Below are 26426 nucleotides of genomic sequence, written 5' to 3' on the forward strand. Positions count from 1 at the left end.
TCTCCTAGGACTGTATCCACCTTTTCCAGCCCACGGGAGCACCTGAAAGCTGAACTAATTTATGCATGATAAGTCATCAACTGCTGAGCCGAGAAGTTCGTGATGAATCGAATTTACTGTAAGTTCGCTCATCTCTAATGGTCCCCTGCATTGACGTATATATACACATATTCATATTTCCCACAGAGAGCTGTGATTGGCCAGATGGTTCCAGCCAATCACAACTCTATGTGGGAAATATTAATAGGTGTATATATACGTCAGTGCAGGGGACCATAGGAGAGCGGCCGCCGCATCTATACATTATACAGGAGGATCACAGCGGGTGTCAGTGACACTCGCTGCGATCTGTCTATTAATGCAGGTACTACAGCTCCCAGGATGGAGCAGAGTGTGCTCCATGTTGGGAGTAGTAGTACCTGCAGTTAAGGACATCTCTGCTCTGTATTCCTGCCAACCACTCACTCAGTCACGCCCCGTCCCATAGACTTGCATTAAGGGGGTGGGGCCGTGACGTCACGAGCCTTCACCCCGCATCACCAGTCATCCGGCAAGGAGCATAGTTTGCTCCGTGCACCGGATGTCTGGGGTGCCGCAGCCTTTGCATAAGGGATAAGATGTCTAGGGGCGGAGTAACCCTTTATGCATAAGCTACTTACTGCTCGTTCAAAACTCTAGACATGTCTCTGCGACATGTCAAATTAAATTTTTTATAATGACAGTGACACTTTTTTTTTTATAATAACAGAGTCATTTATATCACGTGATGAACACCTAAGAATCCCCATCATCTTTCTATAAAGAGTAGTACTTCATCACCGGGCTGGTAAATAAAGTAATCAGAGTTATGTTTATGGAGGCGCTCATCATCTAGTCATACTATAAAAGCAGGAAGGAAAATATTTATATAAAATTGTTGTCCACAAGCCTGGAGTCCTAGATCACTGTACGTAAACAAGCGTAATAGTAATGATTTTGTATCTTTATCGTGAGCTGCTCGGACCTATAAACTGAATTATATAGTCAAAACTATTTACAAGAAATGAGACTACTGATTTATCTACAGGGACATCTAGTTATTTGGGGGGAGAGTGACTTTTCTACAGAACGTAGGCATTTCTCTGTAACATAGGTGCCAGGTCAGATAGTCAATGCCCCAAATGCCACTTCTCACCCGCAGACCTGGGCATGTGTCTTGCTGAACTTTTTTGTTATTTTGCATATCTTTACAGTAAGGCTATGTTCACATAGGGGACTATCCGCATGGGAAATCTCAGTGCGGGCATCTACCTGACAGCGGAGCACTGGCAGAACATGCCGGTGCCATGATCGCTCGGAAATGCGCCGTCTTATAGACGGCAATGCATTTCCGTGCTGAGTCCGCAGAAAGAATAGACATGTCTATTCTTTCTGCGGACACCGGAATTTGAATTTCTGGGCCAGATGTTTCCGGCACGTAAATTCTGCTATGTAAACAGGGCAGCAGAATCCCATTGATCAACCTTATCAACATAGCCTAACACACACTGAAGCTCTACACATGTTGTAGCAGCTGTGCCTGTTACTTAAGCTCAGTCTCATTTAAGCAATTTATTGTGCACAGTCATTTTTCAGATATTACTACCTTTTTGAATTAGGCATCGGAATACCTTTACTGAGCACTCACTCATTCCAAAGCTTATAACTGTGTACTGGTAGACTGAATGAAAAGCTTCGCCTCTATAGCACCCAGTCTTCAACACGAAGCCCAGCACCACAGAATCGCATTCGTTGGAGACGGGTGCTATTGAGCAGGAAGTTCCGCAGTTGTAAGCGGAGGGGTGAGCGGCTGCTCTGTGTAGGTATTCCAGAGTCAAATTCTAAAAGAAAAAATTATTTGGGAACAACATTGGAGGTACCCTTTAAAAGGGGTACTCCGCTGCTGAGCGTTTGGAACAAAATGATTGGAACAAACTGTTCCGAACGCTGGAGCTCGTGATGTCATACCCCCGCGCCCTCATGATGTCACACCACGCCCCCTCAATGCAAGTCTATGGGAGGGGGCATGATGGCTGTCACACCCCCTACCATAGACTTGCATTGAGGGGACGGAGCGCGGCGTCATGAGGGGGCGGGGGTATGATGTCACGAGCTCCCGGCTTGAGAATTCGGAACAGTTTGTTCCTAACGCTGAGCAACGGAGTACCCCTTTAAAGATAGGAGATACATTTTTAAGTCCTGGAAAACTACTTTTAAGCAATGCAGTATTGACTATTACTTTCTAATGCTACAGTACTAGGAAATTATCACCATTGGATCCCAATTTGGGAATATCATAAGTAAACAACTCTCAGAAGCCAGTATTCTGCTGAAGGTTTAAGTCGCCGCAGACCCCATTGAAGTAAAAATAATCTGTTATAGATTTTCTGCTGCGAAAAATCTGCTGCGGCTCTACAGGCAGGGAGAAACTGGCTAAACATCTGCCCATGTGAATGTACCAAAAAAGGGGTAATCTGGAGAATGTAAGTAAAGGAAGAAAAGGTGGTCCAGCAGTTCCTTTAAAATGTAGATCTTTTATTGAATTTTTCTTAAAAATACAGAGCACACACCATCCACCTTCACCTGGTCAGCAAACCTCTCCTATGGACGTGTTTCGAACGCATGCGCGTCCATAGGAGAGGTTTGCTGACCAGGTGAAGGTGGATGGTGTGTGCTCTGTATTTTTAGGAAAAATTCAATAAAGGATCTATATTTTAAAGGAACTGCTGGCCCACCTTTTCTTCATTTACTTACAAGGGCCAAGCTGGGCCGGGCTCGAGTCCTTGCAGACCGTGGAGGAGGTGAGCTGAGAGAATTTCATTTCGTAATCTGGAGAATGCATTCTACATTTGAATGGGTGGCACTATAACAAAAAAATAAATAACCTGTACTCACCTTCCTCAAAGCCCATGCCTGCGCTTTCATCCTTATTTAGCGGTTCCTCTTTTTTGTCAGACACACAGAAAATGTCTCTTTAGCCAATTACTGGTTAAGGCAGGTCACTTGTGACTGGCTGAGTGGGCATATGTGTGTCAGGGCAGATAACGTAAATGGGCACCGGCAGTGGATTGTTGGTTGGTGAGTACAAGTTTTGTTATGTTCTACTGCCACCCTGAGCACTGTAAATTTTAACTGTTGGAATAGCGTGCCACACATGCCATATTTTGCTGCGTATTTTGCTGCTTTGCATTTTCCTACCCATTGAAGTCAATGGGTAGCTAAATACGCAGCTGATTTTGCTACCCATTGACTTCAAAATGTTAGGAAAATATGCAGCAACAAATACCACACGTTTGACATTACCCTAAAGAGGTTATTCGGTAGAAGGTGTGTGTGTTTTTTTTTAAATTAAAAAACAATGCCCATTCTATAGTATATATAAATATATACACACACACATACACACACAAAATAAACCTCTGGTGCTCTGGTCCCCTGCTGTGATTCTCTTCCTGAACTGCAGCATGACACTTGGGCCCCGAGTGACGTTGGGGCCCAGTGTTTCATTCTGCCGCTCAGCGAATTACTGGCCAAAGCAATGTCCTGCCTCAGCCAGTGATCGAATAGGCGGCAGAATGGGCATTGTTCTGGAAAAAACTAAAAACTCCAGCCGGATATCCTTTTTCATGTCCATCAAACACAGACTAGTTTCAGAGTAAGCGTACAAACACAGGAAAAAAAAAGATTCATCTCAGCAGAAATAGAAGCGGAGTTCTTCTTTTGCGATATGTGGATCAATATTTATCTGTTCTATCTAGGTGAATGAGAGAGACCTGGATACACAGAATTAAAAGGTTCTCTTGAATTATTTAAAGAGTACCTGTCATCAAACCATATTTTCTAAACTACTCCTAACACCCTTCCTGCCCTAAAAAAAAAAATTTCCGAGCACTAAAAAGCTGTGTATCATACCTTTCCCCTTGCTCACATTGTGTGAGCTCCCGGCAGAAGAAAGTGGGCGTTCCCAAGCAGGCGCGACGTCACTTGAAGCCTGTGAGAGCTGTGCCTCGCCATACACCACACCCACTTCCTGTGTTTGGACTTCTGCAAGTCCGGGTGGAGACCAAACTAATTGTTTGGGAACAGAACAGAGCCACCTAGTGGCCGTTTTTTCAATCCCATTAAAAAACATATAAAGGTAGAGAATTTTAACAGCAAGTAAATAGCAAAATGTCTTATAGTAACATAAGGAACAATATATTAAAACTTTAGTTTGGTGACAGGTACTCTTTAAGGTCTGAGAACATGCTGCTGATGGCGAGTAGTCAGAGGAGTTTAGTGATTTCATCTTCACACAACTAAACTAATATTGTTCGGGAACATCCAGACACGTGGCAGCAACATTTTATTCAATGTTATGATATAACAGAGATATAGAAGTTATGACAGTCTGACTATATGTCTAGAGATGAGCGAACTTACAGTAAATCCGATTCGTCACGAACTTCTCGGCTCGGCAGTTGATGACTTTTCCTGCATAAATTAGTTCAGCTTTCCGGTGCTCCGGTGGGGTGGAAAAGGTGGATACAGTCCTAGGAGACTCTTTCCTAGGAATTTATCCACCTTTTCCAGCCCACCGGAGTACCTGAAGGCTGAACTAATTTATGCAGGATAAGTCATCAACTGCCGAGCCGAGAAGTTCGTGACGAATCGAATTTACTGTAAGTTCGCTCATCTCTATATATGTCCATAAATGTGCACCTTCAGACAAGAAGAGTTTTAAGTTCTACAACTTTCTAATATACTTTGTGCTTCAATTCTGCATTATTTTCAATTGACTCGTTTGCTGTCAGTGAATGAGAACTTGACTGTTTACATTCAGAGGCTGGAAACACTTCACATAGCTACTCCATGCTGAGAGGTGGATACAACTGTACCCAGTGCTCTGCCAGATATACATCAGCAGCACAAGTAGTTTGCTACAATGTATCAGTCTGTTTAGCTTACAGTGCAGGCTCTCTAACCCAGTGGTCTTCAAACTGTGGCCCTCCAGATGTTGCAAAACTACAATTCCCAGCATGCCCGGACAGCCAACGGCTGTCCGGGCATGCTGGGAGTTGTAGTTTTGCAACATCTGGAGGGCCACAGTTTGAAGACCGCTGCTCTAACCTGTTCACATGGGATGGCTTTGACCAAGATTTTGGTGCATAAGGCCGCATTCACATTCAATTTTTTGCATGTGCCAACATATTGTTAAAATGCAAGATTGTACACAAAAAAAAAAATAATTGTGCATCTAAAAATCATATCTGTCAGGCATATGGGTAGCACGTTTTCACATGTTCTTGTCAGTTAAAATAAATAAATAAATAAAATAAATAGTATCCGTTTTAATGTTTCTTGATATTTCAAGATCAGATCCTTCTTAAAAAAAAAATATAAAATAAAAAAAAAAAGTATGTAACTTTAATCAGAACTTAGGCCCTTTTCACACTATAAAAATGCATCCGTAATGAACATCCGTCATAAAACTCTTGAAAATCAGCCGTTAAAAAATCCCTAACGGCCGTTAGAAAATCCCATTATAGTCTATGGGATTTTTCTAATAGCCGTTTTAACCCGTTAATCGCCCGTTATTAATAACGGCCATTATTTTCTGACGGGCGATAGTAACGGGAGAAATAGTGCATGCACTATTTCTTCCGTTCATTCGCCCGTTACAAAATAACAGTCAGTCATTCTCGATAACGGGTTATAACGGCAATTAGAAAAATCCCATAGACTATAATGGGACTTTCTAATATTTATATATATATATATATATATATATTTATTTATTATATTTATATATTTATTTATATATTTATTTATTATTTATTTATTTATATATTTTGTTAATTTTTTTTTATTAATAGTAATAATAATTTATATATAGTTAGTATTTAAATTGGAATTAAAAAAAATTGTGGCCTACCATGATTTTTACACTTTACAAATCTAAAAAAAAAAAAAAAAATAATACATAAACCAGATGAAAATGCAAATGGACTAAAACAGGTCCATGTGTTGGATACGATTTGTCAATAGAAGTCAATGGATATGTCTAGATATATACAGGATTCTATAATGTTTAAAAAAAAAAAAAAAATCTTATAAACTCAACGGATGCAAATGTGAATGCGGCCCCCCGAAAATCAGTCAGTAATCAGCCTCTGAAGCAAAATATTAAATATTGTCCTCACAACCCCATATGCATGCATTAAAACAATTTCTCCGCAGAAAGAGACAACTTGTTATTTGGGATGGAGACGAAAAGGATTAGACTTTAATGGCGCCAATCCCTGTGAAAACCTGCAGCAAAAATCTGAGGCTCGGCACTGTATGTTTCCCAACCAGTGTGCTGCCAGCTGTTGCAAAACCACAACTCCCAGCATGCCCGGACAGCCAAAGGCTGTCCGGGCATGCTGGGAGTTGTAGTTTTGCAACAGCTCGTGACACCCAGGTTGGGAAACAACTGCTGCATGGACATAGCAAAAATAATGCACAATATTGCAGATTTATAGCGAATATAACAAACCATTACCTCTCGTGATCAGGTGGCGGTTTTAGAGTCTGCTTTGCAGATTTCCTGAAGGAGAACAAAGAAGCTAAAGGAGAGCGAAGTCTGAGGAAAGACGGTCCAGAGTTCTTTTGGGGCTGAAAGTTTCCAGATGCTGTCATTCTAGAGGATTTGGGCTCTGGAAGCAAAAAAAAAAAAAAGACACGATTAACAATTTCCCCACGTGGGAAGACACATACAATGGGCACACCATGGCAGATACTGGTAACGATAGGGTTAAACACGAAGCCAAAATCATTCCTTTAAAAAAATAAAAAATAAATGAGATAAAAAATAATAATAATAATATAAAATAAAATATTATAAAATAAAATAATAAATATAAAATAAATATAAAATAAAATAATAAATATAAAATAAAATATATATAACAAAAAAATCTGTCTGTACCCCCGTTAAGGTGCCGGCACGCCTGGTCTCCTGCACAATCTGCCGACATACAGTGCACCACATGGACATCTGCACTTCTCATATAAAACTCATAATTCGCAGGATCAAAGTGCAAAGTTAGTGTCTATTGTTAGCACACGACTCCATGACGGCGGTACAAGCAGCAAAGCTTAGATACGCCTCATATAATACAAGTGCAGTGTCTGGGGAACGGGGTGTGATTGTGAAAATTCTTCACTGATATGGTCACAGAGGAAAAAAATAATAAGTACTGGACTATCCCACATAGTTACTGGTTATCAGCAGACCTCAGGTGTTAGGCTTGTATAGAGGGTTACTGTAACACTCGACAGGATAATCCAGAGTAATAATCCCAACACGCAAGTTATGGGCGCTGCAATCTGCCAGCCATTAACTTTATAGCACCAGGAAAAAGGGATTAGAACTGTGCGCTGCTTAAATGACTCAAATATATGTTTTTATAAGTCATATTATCCTTTATAGCAGGGCTGGTCAGATCCCAGGAGCCAAAAACTTCTGCCGGCACCAAAAGCTGGCATAAAAAAAACTAAAAAATAAAAAAAACAGTATATAAAAAATATATTGGAATAAATTGCACATATTTTTTTTAATTAATACATTTTTTTATTATAATATATATATATATATATATATATATATATATATATGTATATATATTAATTTTACAGAAAATGAAGTATTTCTCACAGATAAGGATTGCAGTAACACATGTTTTGTTATACACATGTTTATTCCCTTTGTGTGTATTGGAACTCAACCAAAAAAGGCGAGGAAAAGAAAAACAAATTGGACATAATGTCACCAAACTCCAAAAATGGGCTGGACAAAATTATTGGCACCCTTAACTTAATATTTGGTTGCACACCCTTTGGAAAATAATTGAAAACAGGGGCTTCCTATAACCATCAATAAGCTTCTTACACCTCTCAGTCGGAATGTTGGCCCACTCTTCCTTTGCAAACTGCTCCAGGTCTCTCTTATTGGAAGGCGCCTTTTCCCAACAGCAATTTTAAGATCTCTCCACAGGTGTTCAATGGGATTAAGATCTGGACTCATTGCTGCCACTTCAGAACTCTCCAGTGCTTTGTTGCCATCCATTTCTTGGTGCTTTGTGACATATGTTTGGGGTCATTGTCCTGCTGGAAGACCAAAGATCTTGAATGCAAACCCAGCTTTCTGACACTGAGCTGTACAGTGCGAACCAAAATCCGTTGATAATCCTCAGATTTCATGATTCCTTGCACACATTAATGGCCCCCAGTGCCAGAGGCAGCAAAACAACCCCAAAACATCATTGAACCTCCACCATATTTCACTGTAGGTACTGTGTTCTTTTCTTTGTAGGCCTCATTCCATTTTCGGTAAACAGTAGAATGATGTGCTTTACCAAAAAGCTCCATCTTTGTCTCATCTGTCCACAAGACATTTTCCCAGGAGGATTTTGGCTTACTCAAGTTCATTTTGGCAAAATGTAGTCTTTCTTTTTTATGTGTCTGTGTCAGCAGTGGGGTCCTCCTGGGTCTCCTCCATAGCGTTTCATTTCATTTAAATGTCGACAGATATTCAAGCTGTCCTGCAGGCTCAGGGAGCATCAGTGACAGCGCAAACTATCTTTGGAACTTGTTTGGGGCTGCTTATTCCCCATCCGGGCTATCCTGCGTTGACACCGTTCAATTTTTCTCTTCCATCCACGCCCAGGGAGATTATCTACAGTGCCATGGGTTGCAAACTTCTTGATAATGTTGTGCACTGTGGACAAAGGCAAATCTAGATCTCTGGAGATAGACTTGTAACCTTGAAATTGTTGACATTTTTCCACAATTTTGGTTCTCAAGTCCTCAGACAGTTCTCTTCTCCTCTTTCTGTTGTCCATGCTTAGTGTGGCACACACAGACACACAATGCAAAGACAAAGTGAACTTCTCTCCTTTTTATCTGCTTTTAGGTGTTATTTTTATATGACTCACACCTGTTACTTGCCCCAGGTGAGTTTAAAGGAGCATCACATGCTTGAAACAATCTTATTTTTCCACAATTTTGATAGGGTTCCAATAATTTTGTCCAGCCCATTTTTGGAGTTTGCTGACAATATGTCCAATTTGCTTTTTTTCCTCCTTTTTTGGTTTAGTTCCAATACACACAAAAGGGAATAAACATGTGTATAGCAAAACATGTATTACTGCAATCCTTTTCTGTGAGAAATACTTCATTTTCACACACACTACGCATATATGCTATGGACAGTCCAGATCTATGAAATGTGCCAATGGCTGGAGGAACTGATAAATCAGAATGGACATTTCACTTGTAAACCCCCTGTATTACTGAAGTGCATGCACTGACTGACTGACTGACTGTCTGGTAGCTCCCCCTACAGTACAGGGTGGTACTACATGTTCTGTACTCTTTACCTGTGCCACAGTTAGCTGCTCCTTTGGACACCTGGTGAGGGCAGCTCCATGTTACTTTTTTAGGACATTGTTTGTACTGTACAGGACCCTGAAGAAGCTCCTGTCCTCTACATAGACAGTGATTACAGCTCCCAGCAGATCTTTCTTACTTTTACATGTAAGGACTTTCTTTATCTATATTAGTTATCTATTTATTTTTCCTTAATCCTCACCTTTTTCCTATTTTTGGATGACATTTTGGGGCTTCAGAACCAAATACCAGGTTTCCATAGAGTTATGGTCTCGACATACAATGGTTTCACCATACAATGGTCGTCCTGGAACCGAATATTGTAACTTGAGGGACCACTGTATAGGTGTGTGTGTGTGTGTGTGTGTGTGTGTAATTAGATTGATCAACCTGCATTAGCCATCTTGCCATTTCACAGTGAACTACTGGTTAGGCAGATACTGAAATATTCTTTTTTCCCTCTAATCTGTTTCTATTTTATTTTGTCAAAATTTCTTTCCATAAACGTTTTAATAGGGGCAGCCATATTGCCTGAGCTACAGCTCAATTAACAGCATTTAGAGAGGTGCTTTAAAGCAGCCATGACTTTTCTCTATTGTGTATGCAGGGCAAACCTAGGAGAGGGCCCCATAAAAAGGTCAAAATGGGCCGCCAATGAGGTGTCAAGGCTTTGGACAGAAGGGATTTTTCTTCCCCTACAATTGCTTTTCACCACCCTGCGTCGGAGCTCCATCGAAGAGTCCGTTCCCGTGACAAGCAATGGACCTGGATGGTACGCGGCACAATAGACACCAATGGGTCTTACTGGCTTTGAATGGGGTCTGTTGGGTTTCCAGTTGGTATCTGTTTTCCAGGAGTTGAGCGGAACACAGATCTGCAGTATTTTTTTCTCCGCTCAGCTTATTTGATTTGAATGGACTCAAGCAAACGGAGCTCCCCTGAACAGAGCTCGGCGCTAATGTGAACACAGTCTAACAATGCAGGGTTCTGCACAGGTAGTCGCCATCAAGTATTAAGGGGGATGGTGCCAAGAAAGACTGTGCCCCCTTCTCTTCAAGGGTCCTATAGGTGCCACATGGTCTGCCACTATGGTATGTATACTCGTGTGTGTATAGGGAACTTCGCTGGGCTCACACAAGGCCTGATGCACATGGCTGTATTTGGGATCTGCCTCATAAGTATTTATGGGTCCATAATCTAAACCTTCAGATGCTCCATCTGCACTGCAACAATTAAACAAGGGACAGATGTAAGTTTGTATTTATGACTTTTTTGTTTCAGCAATTTGTGCTGAAGTTTGTGGCGAAAAATGCTACAAAACCAGCAAAAGTTCCTTAAACACAAAGGATGCTTTCACACGTACAGTATTCTGGTTATATTTGATGCTGCAGATTTCAATGTAAACTAATTGATTAAACACAGCTTTAAAATCTGCAGCTTCTAATTCTACATATCAAATATGCCCAGGATACTGTACATGTGAATACACCCTAAAAATCGACAAATAAAAATGCTCTGGATAATTGTCATTATTAACCGCTCCCTGCAACCAATGGCCGAATGCAAATGAAGAATACAGTGATATTAGGTGCAGATGATAGATCGTCTCTAAAGCAACAACGAACAATTAGTAATAATCATAGATACAAAGCTCATCATGTGCCTGAATGTGCCGTCTGCACCATGTGTGACTGCCCCAGGGAAGGATATTCACGCTGCACAGTTTAAGACCATCTTTACAAGACCATTCTAGACTGTAATAATAAATAAATGATAATAATTTCATAAAATTTACATTTTCTTTCTATGGCACCAAATATTCTGCAACACTTTACAATTCTGGGGATTACAGATACATTACAGAATTATACATTAAAGGATATGTTCACATTGCGGAATTCCGCGCAGTGACCATTACCATCAGTGTGAATAGGTCTTCCGCGAGACCCGTTCACATTGAGGAATTTCAGCGGCGGACAATTCAGCCGCTGAAATTGTTCCGCACAGAGAATGAACATGTTCATTCTTTGTGCGGAATTCCGCGAGCACTGCATAGCAGTCAATGGTGACTGTGCCGCGCGGTCCTACCGCCGTAGTAGTTTTGTAGGCAGCCGCCAGACGGAATCTCGGCTTGCGGAATTCTGCGGGAGGAGATTCTGCAATGTGCACGTATCCTAAAATTATTGAAATATGAGGGCCCAGCTAGGGAGAGTTTACAGACTATGAAAGGGGGCACTGCTGATTGATCGGGGGTGGGGAGGGGGAATAGGGGGGTACGGGACATAATGATAGGGGAGACCCATTAGGGAGTGTTATAAGCCTGCTTGAAGAGATGTGTTTTTAGGGCACATTTAAACCATGTGGATGTTGGATATTAAGTCTGAGGGTTCAGGGTATTGCATTCTAGAGAACTGGGGCAGCACGAGCCAGGTCTTGGAGAGAATTGGGGATTGAGAGGTTCAGATTATAAAAGAGATCTTCAGATTATTTGCAGACCATACAGCAGTGGTCTCCAACCTGCAGACTTACAAATATTGCAAAACCACAACTCCCAGCATGCCCGGACAGCCAGCGGCTGTCCGGGCATGCTGGGAGTTGTAGTTTTGCAACATCTGGAGGTCCTCAGGTTGGAGACCACTGCCATACAGCATGTTTAGGGTGGTAGACAGAGTTGAGTGAGGAGATGAAGGGAGGTGCAGCACTGTGGAGAGCTTTGTGGGTGAGTGAGGAGCTTATACTGAACTAAATACGTCACCAGCGTAGTGACTGACAAAGGGGGGGATGAATCGGTGACGGGAGAGGAGTCTGGCTGCTGCATTTAGGATGGACTGGAGAGGGGAGAGTTTTGAGAAGGGAAGACATATTAGTAAAGAGTTATAATAGTCAAGGCGAGAATGAATCAGAGCCATAATGAGCAATTTAAGCTGTTTTAACAGTGGATTCTGTAGGGGGTTTTGTGGTGTAGATGGCAAAAATGTGAACTAGACTAAATATAAAATGTCATATCCCAGTACGGGACGATGTGGCCCCGTACTGTCCTCCTGCCATGTCGAGGAAAAGTCCATGCATCTCCTCAGGGCTCCCCTGCAGTATACCCCCATTATGTATATAGGTTTGCCTCATTTAATGTACTGTTGCTTTAATGTTTGTACCACATGATTGTTACCCAGAGGGCTCCAGTGACCAGGTGATCCCCCAAGTGACCTATGGGCTCCTTGCACAGCCCCCTATATAACCAGGGGAGGGGCTGCAATCTCTCTCTTCTGCTGTATACTGAGGTCCAGTGCAGTCATCTCAGCGTGTGAGTCCAGAGCATTGGAGGCCTCAAGCCTAAAGTCCTGCAGCCCCAAGTCGGTCATCAGTAAGTCAAGTCATCTTATTGTCAGTCACCATCTCTGTCAAGTCCATCTGTAGTCACCGCGGCCTTCACTAAAGTCAGTCTAACTACTGCAAGTCCCAGCAAGCCTGCGAGGTCCCCCTGTGTCACTGGTCACCTCCCTGGGATATTTGGCTGTACTGTAAAGACTATATCACCTGTCTTGCCTCAGTAAAGCTGCCACTATCCTTAATCTGGCGTTGGTGTCTTCATTGCCCCTGCCTAACCCAGGATCAGCGGTATTACCTTCGGGTGGTTAAGGCTAAACCATGCCCTGGCGTCACGACAAGAAGGGGTTAATACCATCTGCCCCTTGGGCCATAACATCTGCCCTGCATCTACCCTGCACCTCACACCCCGACAACATCAAGATAGACCAGAGTCTAGGAGTTCTGGTAGTACCGCACACACAGAGTGAAATGTCAGGATTACGTAGGTAATTTTATTGAGGAACAGAAGTTTAGATTTATAAAGATTCTGTTTCAGATACAGGGAAGACAGAGATTTATCAAAACCTGTGCAAAGGAAAAGTTGCCCATAGTAACCAATCAGATCGCTTCTTTCATTTTGCAGAGGCCTTGTTAAAAAATTAAAGAAGCGATCTGATTGGTTGCAATGGGCAACTTTTCCTCTGGACAGGTTTTGATAAATCTCCCCCACAATGTTTAAGACAGTAGAGAGGCAGTCACTGGTAGTTTGTAAGAGTGCAGGGGTGATGTCACAGGAAAAGGTATAGAGCCGAGTGCAGGGGTGATGTCACAGGAAGAGGTATAGAGCCGGGTGTCATCAGCTTCGAAATTACATAAAGAAAAAATAGACCAGCTCACCGCCCTGTAGAAGTAGCCACTGGAAGGGTAGTTGGTGGAGGAGCACGGATGCATGTCAAGCCGTGTAGCCAGTTGCAATAGAGTCCAGGAAGGAAAAGGAAATCCAGCTCCCCCGAAAAATATAGAATGACAGCATAAAAACACAAAATTTTTTATTTCAATCCTTTAAAAATCAATGAAATGGTGAGAATTAAAAGCACAGATGAAACGCCGACACGTTTCGAACCTTATGGTTCTTAGTCATCTTAGCCATGACTAAGAACCATATGGTTCGAAACGCGTCGGCGTTTCATCTATGCTTTTAATTCTCACCATCTCATTGATTTTTAAAGGATGAAATAAAAATTTTCATGTGTTTTTATACCGTCATTCTATATTTTTCGGGGGAGCTGGATTTCCTTTTCCTTCCTGGATTCTATCAGCTTCGAGATAGTACTGGAAACCAAATCTTCTGATAGATTGTCCAATGGGCGCTGTATAGGTGAAAAAGAGGAGAGGACCCAGGACTGATCCCTTAGGGACCCTGACAGTAAGATGAAGAGGGAAAGAAGTTGAGGTGGGAAATTATACACTGAAGTAGTCAGAAGGGTAAGAAAAACACCAGGTGAGATCAGAATCTTTAAAAAGGGGATTATCTGGTGATTTCTTTAAAATGTTAGTACTGTCTGGGGCCTGTATAATAAAACAAAATCTTTAACTCTCCTTAGGTATCAGGACACCCCAGTCTGCTTCACTGGAGCCAGACTAAGTTGCAGACGGGACATCACAGTGCTGTTCGGCCAATCACTGGCTGCAGTAGTGTCCCACGTCAGCCAATGATTGCTCTCCTGTGTTGTCTTGGCTGTGTGCTTAGGGTCATTGTCTTGATAGAACGTGACCTTGTGGCACAGTCTGAGCTCTAAAAGTGGTCCAGTGTGCTTAAGGGGGTTAGAGTGTGCCACTATTGTTCTCTTGTTTGTGTGTGGTATTACAACTCTGTTCCATTCTGAGGTCCAAAGTGGTCCAGTGTTCTTAAAGGGGTTATCCAGCGCCACTCTTTTTCTCTTGTTTATGTGTCGTATTACAACTCTGTGCCTTTAAAGTGAATGGAACAGAGCTGGAATACCACACACAAACAAGAGAACAATAGTGGCACACTCTAACCCCCTTAAGCACACTGGACCACTTTTAGAGCTCAGACTTTAAAGAACAAGGGTGACAATGGTTCTGGATGAAAGCTGCTATATTTTTGTAATCCTGGACAACCACTTTAAAAGGTCATTATCTTGTTAGGCCATTTCTTTGCAGTATTCTGTTGGAGATTCCAAAGCAGCAGAGTCCCATTGTATTCAATGGGATTCTGCTGTGCTATGCACAAAGCGGAATATCCGCACCAGATGTTTCTGGCACAGAAATTTCATTTTTCCGCGTCCGCAGAAAAAATTAACCTGTTTATTCTTACTGTGGACTCTATGAGACGTCGCATATTCCCACGTGCAGTCTTTCGGAATGTCCGCACAGAAAATCTCCAAGTGTGAACAGAGCCTTAGAGAGTGAACCTTTTAACCAGTCCAAGGTCAACTCTAGATCAGGTTTTCATTTAGAATTTCCCTGTACTTTACACTATTCAGCTTTCCCTCAACCCTGTCCCAGCCACTGAAAAACACCCCCACAGAATGATGCTGCCCCCACCATGCTTCACTGTAGGGATGGTTTTGAGCAGGTGATGAACAGTGCCACTCTGCCATAAATCCCAGATTGGTGGAGGCTGCAGTGATGGGTGATCTTCTGGAAGTTTAAATTATCTGCACACAGGATCTTAGGAGTTCAGTCAGTGTGACCATTGGCTTCTTGGTCAACTCTCTTAACAAGGCCCTTCACCCATTAGATTTGTATGTCGGCCAGCTCTAGGAACAGTCCCGGTTGTCCCAAATTCTTCCATTAAAGAATTAACGAAGCCACTGTGTTCTTAGGAACTCAGTGCAATAGAATTTTTTGTAACCTTCTCCTGTCCAATCATCTGACATCTGACAATCATTTACCACAGGTGACTCCAAACAAGGTGTAGAAACAGCTCAGAGATGATCACGAGAAATAGGGTGAGACAGAGGTAAATTTCAAGTGTCATAGCAAAGGGTCTGAATACTTATGTACATACAAAATTTTAGTATTTTTTTCCTTTTTAATAAAATACATAAGATATCTAAAGTTCTGTTTTCACTTTGTCATTATGGGGTATTGAGTGCAGAATGATGAGGGAACACCGGATTTTGGTTTAATTTTCACACAAGGCCGTAACATGACAAAATGTGAAAAAAGGGAAAGGTTTAAAAGACAGCACACAGGCAGTTCAAGACATACGCAAGTATGCACCGACATCAGGAAATAAAGTCAGACAGTCATGGGGCCTTTCAATAGACCCTGGGCTGTCTGCCAATATAAGGTACCGGCCCTGATCACAGAGATTCATTGTGACACATTCTCTGCCTCTGAATGCCGCAGTCACCATTAATCATGGCATTCAAAAGGATTAAACTTCGATATCAGAGTTTTCTCTGATCTCCACCATTAGAGTTGGGCTGTGACTATGTAATGGACCCCTTTCCACAGTCATGATCCCGTAGGCACCATGATCCCATGGCACCATGGCTATTGCCTGCAGCTCATGCCATCAACTAGTAAGTGCTTAAAGGGGCTGCCCAGTAAAACTCAAATATTTTGCCCCAAGGACCCCCACCTTGCAACTGTATAAATGGGGCTATGGCACTCTAGAGCCTGTGGTTGAGGTTCTAGTGGTTGTACCCGCACTAATCACACACTGATGGTCTATCCTAATTTCTTTTAATACACACATCCTTCACTTTTAGTTCAGACTACCATTGAGAGGAAAGAGCCAGTCTGCATCCGATCCTCTGGATTGTGGGTTACCTTACTGGTGCAGAGGGGTCCCAGATATGGGAATCTGCTAACGTGTAGGCTTGTGACTGACTGTCACCAGCATCTACATTTGTTTCTGCAGTCTTTGATAAATCTGTATTAGCTTAATGCTAGTCTTCTTGAAGAACTGGATGACCAAAGAGGTCAATAACAACAACCCAACATCCTAACTATCGATACTGCCCGTCTCCTCAATACCAAAAAGAAAAAAAAATTACCAGAACAGAAATAATCTTGAACATGTTTCATAGAAAGGATAAAAGATATTGAAGCAGAATTAAGGTTGGGTAAGTAGGTAAGACTGATCACAGAATCTATCCCTGCTGAATCTGTCTGTAGACAAATGGGAGATCCGTCTGGAGCTGTAACCAAAGAATCATTAAATAGAGAGCTACCAAACTGGAGCTGACAAAGTGCCAGATGTAAGAAATAAACACGGTGCCAGGGGGCATTTGCCAGACTCTCAGCCCTCCTTTAAAAATAGAAATGACATATACAAGTACAAGTTTACTTTTACTAATGATAATGGTTTAAGGCAACTTATTACTTCAGGTCAAAGGCTTCACACACACACACACACACACACACACACACACACACACACACACAAACTACTTTTTGACAAGATCCGAGGACCTCTTAAAGTTGGAGTCAAGCTTTACACAAGTACTTTTTGTAATTTACGGCTGTTTAAATAAGTGAAAACCATTTCTGACATTGTTGTTGACAGACAATCCACATACTTCTAAGTCTACTGACTCACCGCCTTTAGGGGTTTTCTTCTGCAGATGATGGGTCAGAGGTGGCCTCACTAGGCTCCTCACGTCTGGATCATCTTTAAACTTCTTTTTCTGGATCTCCTCGAACCATTCTCCAGACACTCCGTGCAGCCATTTCCCGTCTCTTTTCCAGTGCTTGAGTTTGCTGAAAGAGAACACCAAGACAATGTTTCTCAGTCGTCCGTATGCAGAGGAAATCTACCTCCCTATGCTGCATGTCTATTAGAATAATTAGACAGTCTCTAGACGGAGGAGAGGGAAACCTGTTTGACCAGATGTTTGGCGACGTCACGGGCGCAGCTTAGAAATGACACTCCTGTTGTGTGAGGACAGCTGCAGATGTGAACATATCCTTTAAGGAATAGACACGGATAACATACAAGATGTGATGCTGGTGAGGTGATCCAAATGGGAATATAAACAAAAGGAACCATGTACGCTGCAAGGCATGGCTTGTGTCTAGTACAAACAGGCTTGCTCTAGGCATGTCCGCTGAACAAAGTATCAAATATGTACAGTACAAAAGAAACTGCAGAAGAAACTGGCCCATGTGATTCCTAACATATTTGTGAATCACTTTACTTACCAAAAATGTATTCCTTACCCCCAGAATACAGCCCTAATGTCTTGGTCTAGCAGCTAGTGTAACCTCTTCATTGCTGCTACTGTTTCTTGCATTTCTACTCACATAGCAGTTTGCAAACCCAGTGCATCAGTAACTCCTTCTCTCTCCACGTGCCATCTATAGTAGTGAACTATGTAAATCATCCTCAACCACAGTGACAGCCTGTTTAGCGCACTTTCATCAGCAATATGTCATGGCATAGCAGTATGGGTTGAGTGTTGTGCTGTGATTGGCTAGGAAACTAGGGGAGGAAATATATGGGTACGTACTACTGGCAAACAGCTCAGCCCTGAACCCGCCGCCGAAAATTGAGAAAATTATTAATAGCTATGCACTATGGGGGGTACTCTAAAGAGCTCAGTAACAGCAGTGAGCAACAAATTAGCATTAACCCTTTAGAGTAATGACTAACAAAGATAGATATATATATATATATATATATATACACACACACACACACATCTATATCTTTATATACACATATATACTGTATATTTTTATTTTTTTAACCCACAGGTACACTTTAATCTATCTTTGGAGCCATTTTTTTGACTAGAATACAACTACTCCCAATATAATTAATAAATAACAATTAATCAGACCTTTTTCTTTCTTTCATTCTCCCGCCAGGAGTGACCAGATGTCTTTTAGGCCATGTTTTAACACATCATATGTGAATGTGGCCTCACAGAAGCAGAATATGGGCACCAACAACCAGGGCTGTGGAGTCGGACGAAATTTTGGGTACCTGGAGTCGGAGTCGGCAAACAATGCACCGACTCCGACTCCTACTGAATTTAGATTGGAATAAAAAAAAAAAAAAAAAGCAAGTTTAAATGTCCCAATTCACAAAAAGTTATAATTAATGACTTCTCTACTTTAAGAATAAAGACCAATGCATGTAGTGCCTCACGTAACCGCAAAACGAACACGTTAAGTGACCGTGAAGAAGCTTTTCATGTGCTTTACTATATGGCATGCAACGCACAATTAGGAGCGGCAATACTTATACTTTCCATAGTGTTGTGTTCTGCTGTTACAGGGAACCCATGGGTAACCTAGCCTCTCACTGATAAGGGGTTAAGGAAATATGTTTTTTGCAGGACTAGAGACACTTGTATAAGTGAAGGGAATGGAGGGTCAATAGTTCAAGACTGAAGCTGTAAACCATTGGAAAAACTGCTGCCATTCAGCTAAGGCTATAAAAACTTGTAAACTCGATTGTTAGCTTAAAGGGGTACTCCGCACCTAGACATCTTAACCCCTATCCAAAGGATAGGGGATAAGATGTCAGATCGCCGGGGTCCCGCTGCTGGGGACCCCCGGGATTGCCGCTGCGGCACAGCGCTATCATTACTGCACAGAGCGAGTTAGCTCTGTGCGTAATGACGGGCGATACAGGGGTTGGAGCACAGTTATGTCATGGCTCTGCCCCTCGTGATGTCACGGCCAGCCCCCTCAATACAAGTCTATGGGAGGGGGCGTGGCGGTCTTCACACCCCCTGCCATAGACTTTCATTAAGGGGGCGGCCGTGATGTCACGAGGGGCGGAGCTATGACATTCCGCTGCTCCGTCCACTGTATTGCTCTGTATCCGTCCCCCGAACTCGCTCTGTGTAGTAATGAAAGCGCGGTGCCGCAGCGGCGATCCCGCGTGTCGCCAGCAGCGGGACCCCGGGGATAAGATGTCTAGGGGCGGAGTACCCCTTTAAACTTTAAACATGACTATGGGATTCTACTAGGGAAATCATGTTTTATAATAAATGCCCCTTCCTGGATCCTCCCACTGCCCTATCTTCAGCAGCAGATCAGCACACAAACTGTTCAATACAGTAGACTGTTGGCTTCCCAGCCAGTAGTCCCGTGGTAATGACAGGTATATTACCTTTCTTTCCTTCAAGGTATATATAAAATACATTCGCATATTAATACAAAAGGAGTCGGAGAGTCGGAAGTACAGAAAACTCCGGAGTCGGACTATTTATCTACCTACTCCACAGCCCTGCCAACAATGCTGCATCATCAAGTTCACACGTACAGTATCCTGCACATATTTGATCCTGCAGATTTTAACCAATGTTCATTCATTTAGTTTACACTGAAATGTGCAGAATAAAATATGCACAGGATATTGTATGTGTGCAAACACCCTAAAAATCAGCTTTTCTCAACCACGTCGCCTTCAGCTGTTGCCAAACTACAATTTACAGAATGCTGGGAGTTGTAGTTTTTGCAATAGCTGGAGGTAACCTGGTTGAAAAACACTACTTTAAATAATAATGGGATTTGTAGTTTGAGAGAACAAACTCCAACAGGAAATAGCCACAGCGTTCTGGTAATCTCACAACATAGCCATTTATCCCCAAGATCCTTCCTAAGCATGTCTATTACTGTCTAGCAGGTACATAATAAAATCACCTTATGGTAGAGAACCCCTTCTACACTGCTCAGTACTGCTCTAAAATGTTCTTTGTCCTGCTGCTTCCGTGGGGTTCTACTTCTGTGTGTGGGCAGTGTATGGCAGCCATCAAAGTTGCTAGTCTATACCCACTAGCTCAGGGACAACTGAACATAAAAAGCCTGCAGAGGGGAAAACTAATGAAAAATGCCATATACAATATAAATAGCCATAGAGAGAGGCTACTCCTCATATACGCAGCTATGACAACTTATCCTGAGAAGTTTATTAAAGCGTTAGTGATCATTTATCCATGTTTGTTTTGAGATGCTAATGAGACAATTCATTTTAATATGGTCTATAACAGTGGTCTTCAAACTGTGGCCCTCCAGCTGTTGCAAAACTACAATTCCCAGCATGCCCGGACAGCCGTTGGCTGTCCGGGCATGCTGGGAGTTGTAGTTTTGCAACAGCTGGAGGGCCCCAGTTTGAAGACAGCTGGTCTATAAGGACATATGGACATCATAAAGGGTCTCAAACACGGAATCACACTTTCCTTTGAGTCAGAAAGAAAAGCCTTATTAAACTATTTCTAGCCACGCTTTTTATCAGGTTAAAAAATTGCACAAAATCGGAGCTTCACTTTAGGTATACGTTTAAGATAGAAACGAAATATGTAACCTTCTGACTGCCACAGATGTGCCACGGTGCATTTCACAATCCCATCCTTTATGTCTGTCATACATTATGTCACCTTATGTAGCTAGATTGACTGATATACCTACACACTCCACTTACACATATTTGCCTTTTAACAATTTCAGAGGTCATAGTCCCTAAATTTAAGACTCTACTACAACTGAGAAAAATACACTTTAGGAGCAAAAAAAAAGACCAAAAAATAAATAAAAAATAGATAATTAAGAGATGAGTGAACTTACAGTAAATTCGATTCGTCGCAAACTTCTCGGCTCGGCAGTTGAGGTCTTATCCTGCATAAATTAGTTCAGCTCTCAGGTGCTCCCGTGGGCTGGAAAAGGTGGATACAGTCCTAGGAGACTCTTTCCTAGGACTGTATCCACCTTTTCCAGCCCACCGGAGCACCTAAAAGCTGAACTAATTTCGTGACGAATCGAATTTACTGTAAGTTCACTCATCTCTAAAATAAATATATATATAATAAATATATATATATATATATATATATATATATATATATATATATATATAATAAATATATATAATATATATATATAATAAATATATATAATAAATATATATATATATATAATAAATATATATAATAAATATATATATATATATATATATAATAAATATATATATATATATATATATATAAATATATATAATAAATAAATATATATATATATATATATATATATATATATATATATATATATATATATATATAAATATTAATATATATATAAATAAATAATATATATATATATATATAAATAAATAATATATATATAAATAAATAAATAATATATATATAAATAAATAATTATATATATATAAATAAATAATTATATATATATAAATAAATAATTATATATATATAAATAAATAATTATATATATATATATAAATAAATAATTATTATATAATATATAAATAAATTATATATATATATATATATATAAATAAATTATATTATATTATATATATATATATATTATTGGAAAAGACCGCAGCACACAAGGCATTCTCCAGTAAAAAGTGAATTTATTCCATAAAACAGCAAGCAAAAAGTAAGCTACGTTTCGGTAGTCTCACACCACCATCTTCAGGCATGCCTGAAGATGGTGGTGAGAGACTACCGAAACCTAGCTTCCTTTTTGCTTGTTGTTTTATGGAATAAATTCATTTTTTACTGGAGAACGCCTTGTGTGCTGCGGTCTTTTCCACTACTATTCAAGTTGGGGCTCCTAACCAGTGCCTCTGTGATGGCGTGCACCTTCTTTTGTATTTTTTACTACCCTGGCGGATGTGCTGCTTTTTTCCTACTATTTTTTATATAGTATATATAGTTGTCTGTGTTTTACAGAAAGAACCATGTTCATGGCAAGCACTCACTCAGTACAATGACTGTTTGGCCATAAAAGCTCTCAGCAGTGACAAACAGCTTTGTTTTGCAGTAGTAAATGAGGATAATAAATAGTTTACACCACGCTCCGCAGATCCAGCATCTTGTGATTTCATTTCAAGGATTAATATGGCAAATAAAAACCTCACTGGTGCTTCTAAACAACTGTTTGTGACAATTCCCGCCAGCCATGTAAATCACAAAAAAAGGACGAGAAATTGCTCCCTGCACCTAAAGGGTTAACAGCAGGCATGACATGCCGAGTCCTGATTATTTCTGCAGGGGGAAATTGAGTTTGGAGCCTTTGCCAGGCAGGAAAAAGCTTGACAAAGCTGGCAGAGGGCTCACATTATTGCTGATCACTGTGGTCCGGGGACACCAGATTAAAACTGGTAGGAGTGATAACTCCCACACAGGGCGCTCATCCACCCATTACACATATGGATCTATGTGTTTAGCACCACTGCAGGGGAAATTATTTTCTGATGGTTACCCCAAATAAAAACAGCTGCAGCAGGTGCTGGACTTGCCCAATCACCTTAATACTATGGCTGTCAAAACCCCTTTAGGATAGGGTCACACACAGCGCAGCGTATTTCACACTGCGGATGCACCAACAGCAGTTACAAAAGAGAGTTCCCTGCTGCGGCCGGGTAGCTCTGTGTGTCTGCTCGTAGCAGCAGATTTCCCGGCCACAGCAGGGAGCTCACTCTAGTGACTGCCCTTGAAGCATCTGCAGCATAAAATAAGTTTCTAGTACGTTCACACTTTGGTAGCAAAATTCTCTGAGGAAAATCAGTGGCAAAATAGGCAGCAAAATATGCAAAATCCTTTACCATTTTTATCTTGGACTTTTTAAAAGGCTTTGTCCCACCATAAAAAGGGGTAATGCGGGAACCATTTTTATTTGACTATGCTACAGGGGCTGGAAAGTTAGTGTAGTTCATAATAGGGATTGACCAATTATTGGTTTGGCTGATATTCACGATTTTGGACATTATCGGTATCGGAAATTACCTTGCCGATGTGCCGATAATGCACCGCCCCACCCCACCCCGAGACCACCGCCGAGACCACCTCCACTGCCACTGCCCCATTGACTCCCCCATTCCAGGTTTTATAATTATCTGTTCCCGGGGTCCGCGCTACTTCTGGCTCCTGCGACGTCCTGCACGCTGCGCAATGACGAGCGACGTCCTCAACGCGACATCACCGTCAGTGCGCACAGTGACAGCTCAGGACACCGCCGGAGCCAGAAGTAGCGCGGACCCCGGGAACAGGTAATTATAAAACCGGGGATGGGGGAGGCAATGGGGCAGCGGTGGTGGTTGGATTAGGGAGGACCAAAGGACAGGCAGGGGGAGAGAAGTGGGCAGTGGTGGCTGTCTCTGACCCCGCAAAAGTTCATCGATTTAAAGCACACGCTTTAAATCATTGATCTGCGGGGTCGGGGGACATAGCCGATAACTGAAACCAATATTCCAATATAAGTTATTAGCTATCGACCTGAAAGGTTGCAGATTATCGTTATCGGCCCTAAAAAAATCGATATCCGTCGATCCCTAGTTCATAATATAGTGTCTGAAAAAATAAGTGTTTTCACAGATTCCAGTGTAGCCCTAGACATTACATCACTTGTCAGGTGTTCAGAGGAAGCCTGTCTGCTTCAATGGGTGGAGCGACTGCTGGGTGGGAAGGAGATTATTCTGCAGGGAATTGTAGCTTTGCAACAGGTGGAGGCATTCTGGTTAGAAATCACTGGTCTTTTGTTTACAGCATAGCATGGTAGCTCAGGTGTGCTTCAATGGATGGTGGGGTTGCTGGGGTGTGCTTCATAGGGGGTGTGAGGGAGAAAAGTGACCTCAAACTTACAACCGAGGAATCATGGGACTTGTAGTTGGAGGGAGGGAACTGCCACAGGAAAAAGACATTTCATAAAAAGATAGCAGCAATGTTATGAAAAACTCACAACACAGCGATTTATCCAGCACAGATCCTTTCTATGCATGTCCATTACTGTCTGGCAGGTAAGTACTAAAATCACCTTATGGTGGATAACCCCTTTAAGACTTATCCCCTATCCACACGTTTGTTTCTGAGATCCCCTGTGATCCTGGGAACAGAGTTCCAAACCTTCCGTTGGAATAGAAAGTCAGCCCATGCATTCACTGTTTATAGGAGCTACCGGAGATGGCTAAATAGAGTGCTGAGCTATCCTCCGCAGCAACCATGGAACCTGAACCTGTGAATATACACTAATCCTCTATCCTATGGATTGGGGAGAAGGGCAGGACAAGGGCTATTCTGGAGTGGTAAAATTGTAACAAAAAAGAAATAATACAAAACACAACTACCCCCCCTCTTTCTTCCACAGCTCCCTCTGGTCCCCCATTGTTCCCCCCCCCCATCTACCTTCCGAGACAAGAGGTCGTAGCATGATGATGATGCCCAATCACTGGAAAGATGGGATCCCGCTGCAAACAGGTCCTGCTCTGAACTATTGACACTGGAGCAGGCAGAAAAGCATTATAGAGAAGCAACAAGCAGCAACGGGGGCTACAGCAACATCTACAGGGGATAAAGGGTAGGTAAGTGTCATCTTTTTCAATTAGCCCCAGCACTATAAAACAATTTCACAACACCCGTATATCCCTTAAAAAAAAAAAAAAAATTATATATATTTATTTTTTTTATCTTTTTTTTAAGGGATACATTAAGCATTCGGGTAGCTCTCCAGTAAAATATATATATATATATATATTTTTTTTTCCAAGTCCTTTAAATAGAATATTTGTGTCGTCAAAATCTGATACCAAGATTGATGTGAGAACAAACTCTCCTGGAGGGCACTGACTGCTCAACATGTCAGCCTAGAAGCGAACCTGCTGCACGTGGGTTATACCAATTGTCTCACACACATGTCACATACACACACATGCAGTATATATACATATACACACACAGGGGGAGATTTATCAAAACCTGTGCAGAGGAAGAGTGGTGCAGTTGCCCATAGCAACCAATCAGATCGCTTCTTTCATTTTCCACAGGCCTCTATAGAGGCCTGTGGAAAATGAAAGAAGCAATCTGATTGGTTGCTATGGGCAACTGCACCACTCTTCCTCTGCACAGGTTTTGATAAATCTCCCTCACAGTGTGTATATATGTGTGTGTGTATATATATATATATATATATATATATATATATATATATATATATATATATACATACACACACACACACACATATGCACACGCACTCCTTTATCCAACATATATACTTCAAATGCTCTTTGGTCTGTCTTAAATTTTATTTTGTCTGGACAATGGAGCTTTAATTGATTGGGGGGGGGGGGGGAGTTTTTGCTATATGGAGTCGCTGTCGCTTCAGGTGAATTTTAAGAATAAGCAGTCGTGCGTGGACCTGAGGAATAAAAGTATTTACATTTTTTTTCTCATTCCTAGTCATGTAATTCAAGAATTTCTATAGAAGAATGTGAGAAACAAAAAACAAAACAAAAAAAAACTGTTACAAGAGAATTAATTTTTTTTTTTTTTTTAACCCTTCAGGAAGCAAATATTGCATTTTTTTTTTGCCACCTCATCTTTTATTTTTCCATCCACAGACCCGCACGAGGGCTTGTTTCTTGCGCGATCAATAGTACTTTGTAATGACACCTTTCATTTTACCATAAAATGTACAGCAAAACAAAAAAAAAAGTATTATTGAAACTTGGGTGTGGGTGGGGGGGCTTATGCAGTGCACTTTATGATAAAAAATGACATGTCTGCTTGATATTGTAGGTTAATGGAGTACGCAGAAAATTGTCGTCTTCTGACCTTATAGCTTTATTTTTCTGTATACTGGGTTGTATAAGGACAAATTTTTTTGCGCCGTGATGTCTTTTTTTATTGGTAACATTTTTTATTTTTTTTTCATTCATTTTTTTTCTCATGTATGCTGTG

General features: G+C 41.4%; 1 protein-coding gene across 2 annotated transcripts in view; it reads right to left on the reverse strand.

The window, feature by feature from the left end:
• The window catches only part of EXPH5 (exophilin 5), an 86880-nt gene that overhangs the window by 11521 nt on the left and 48933 nt on the right, over window positions 1-26426 (reverse strand). The window contains exons 1-3 of one of the 2 annotated variants that reach the window (XM_056561667.1): window positions 20371-20697; window positions 17312-17472; window positions 6542-6695 (exon numbers count right to left, since the gene is read on the reverse strand). In XM_056561667.1, the coding sequence (XP_056417642.1) occupies window positions 6542-6678 (137 nt within the window). In that variant the 5' untranslated portion in view covers window positions 6679-6695; window positions 17312-17472; window positions 20371-20697. Of the gene's footprint in view, window positions 1-6541; window positions 6696-17311; window positions 17473-20370; window positions 20698-26426 lie in introns of those variants that run through there. The other variant, XM_056561665.1, reaches the window with a different exon arrangement.

The sequence above is a fragment of the Hyla sarda genome, chromosome 2, assembly GCF_029499605.1.
Source record: "Hyla sarda isolate aHylSar1 chromosome 2, aHylSar1.hap1, whole genome shotgun sequence".
Lineage (NCBI taxonomy): Eukaryota > Metazoa > Chordata > Amphibia > Anura > Hylidae > Hyla > Hyla sarda.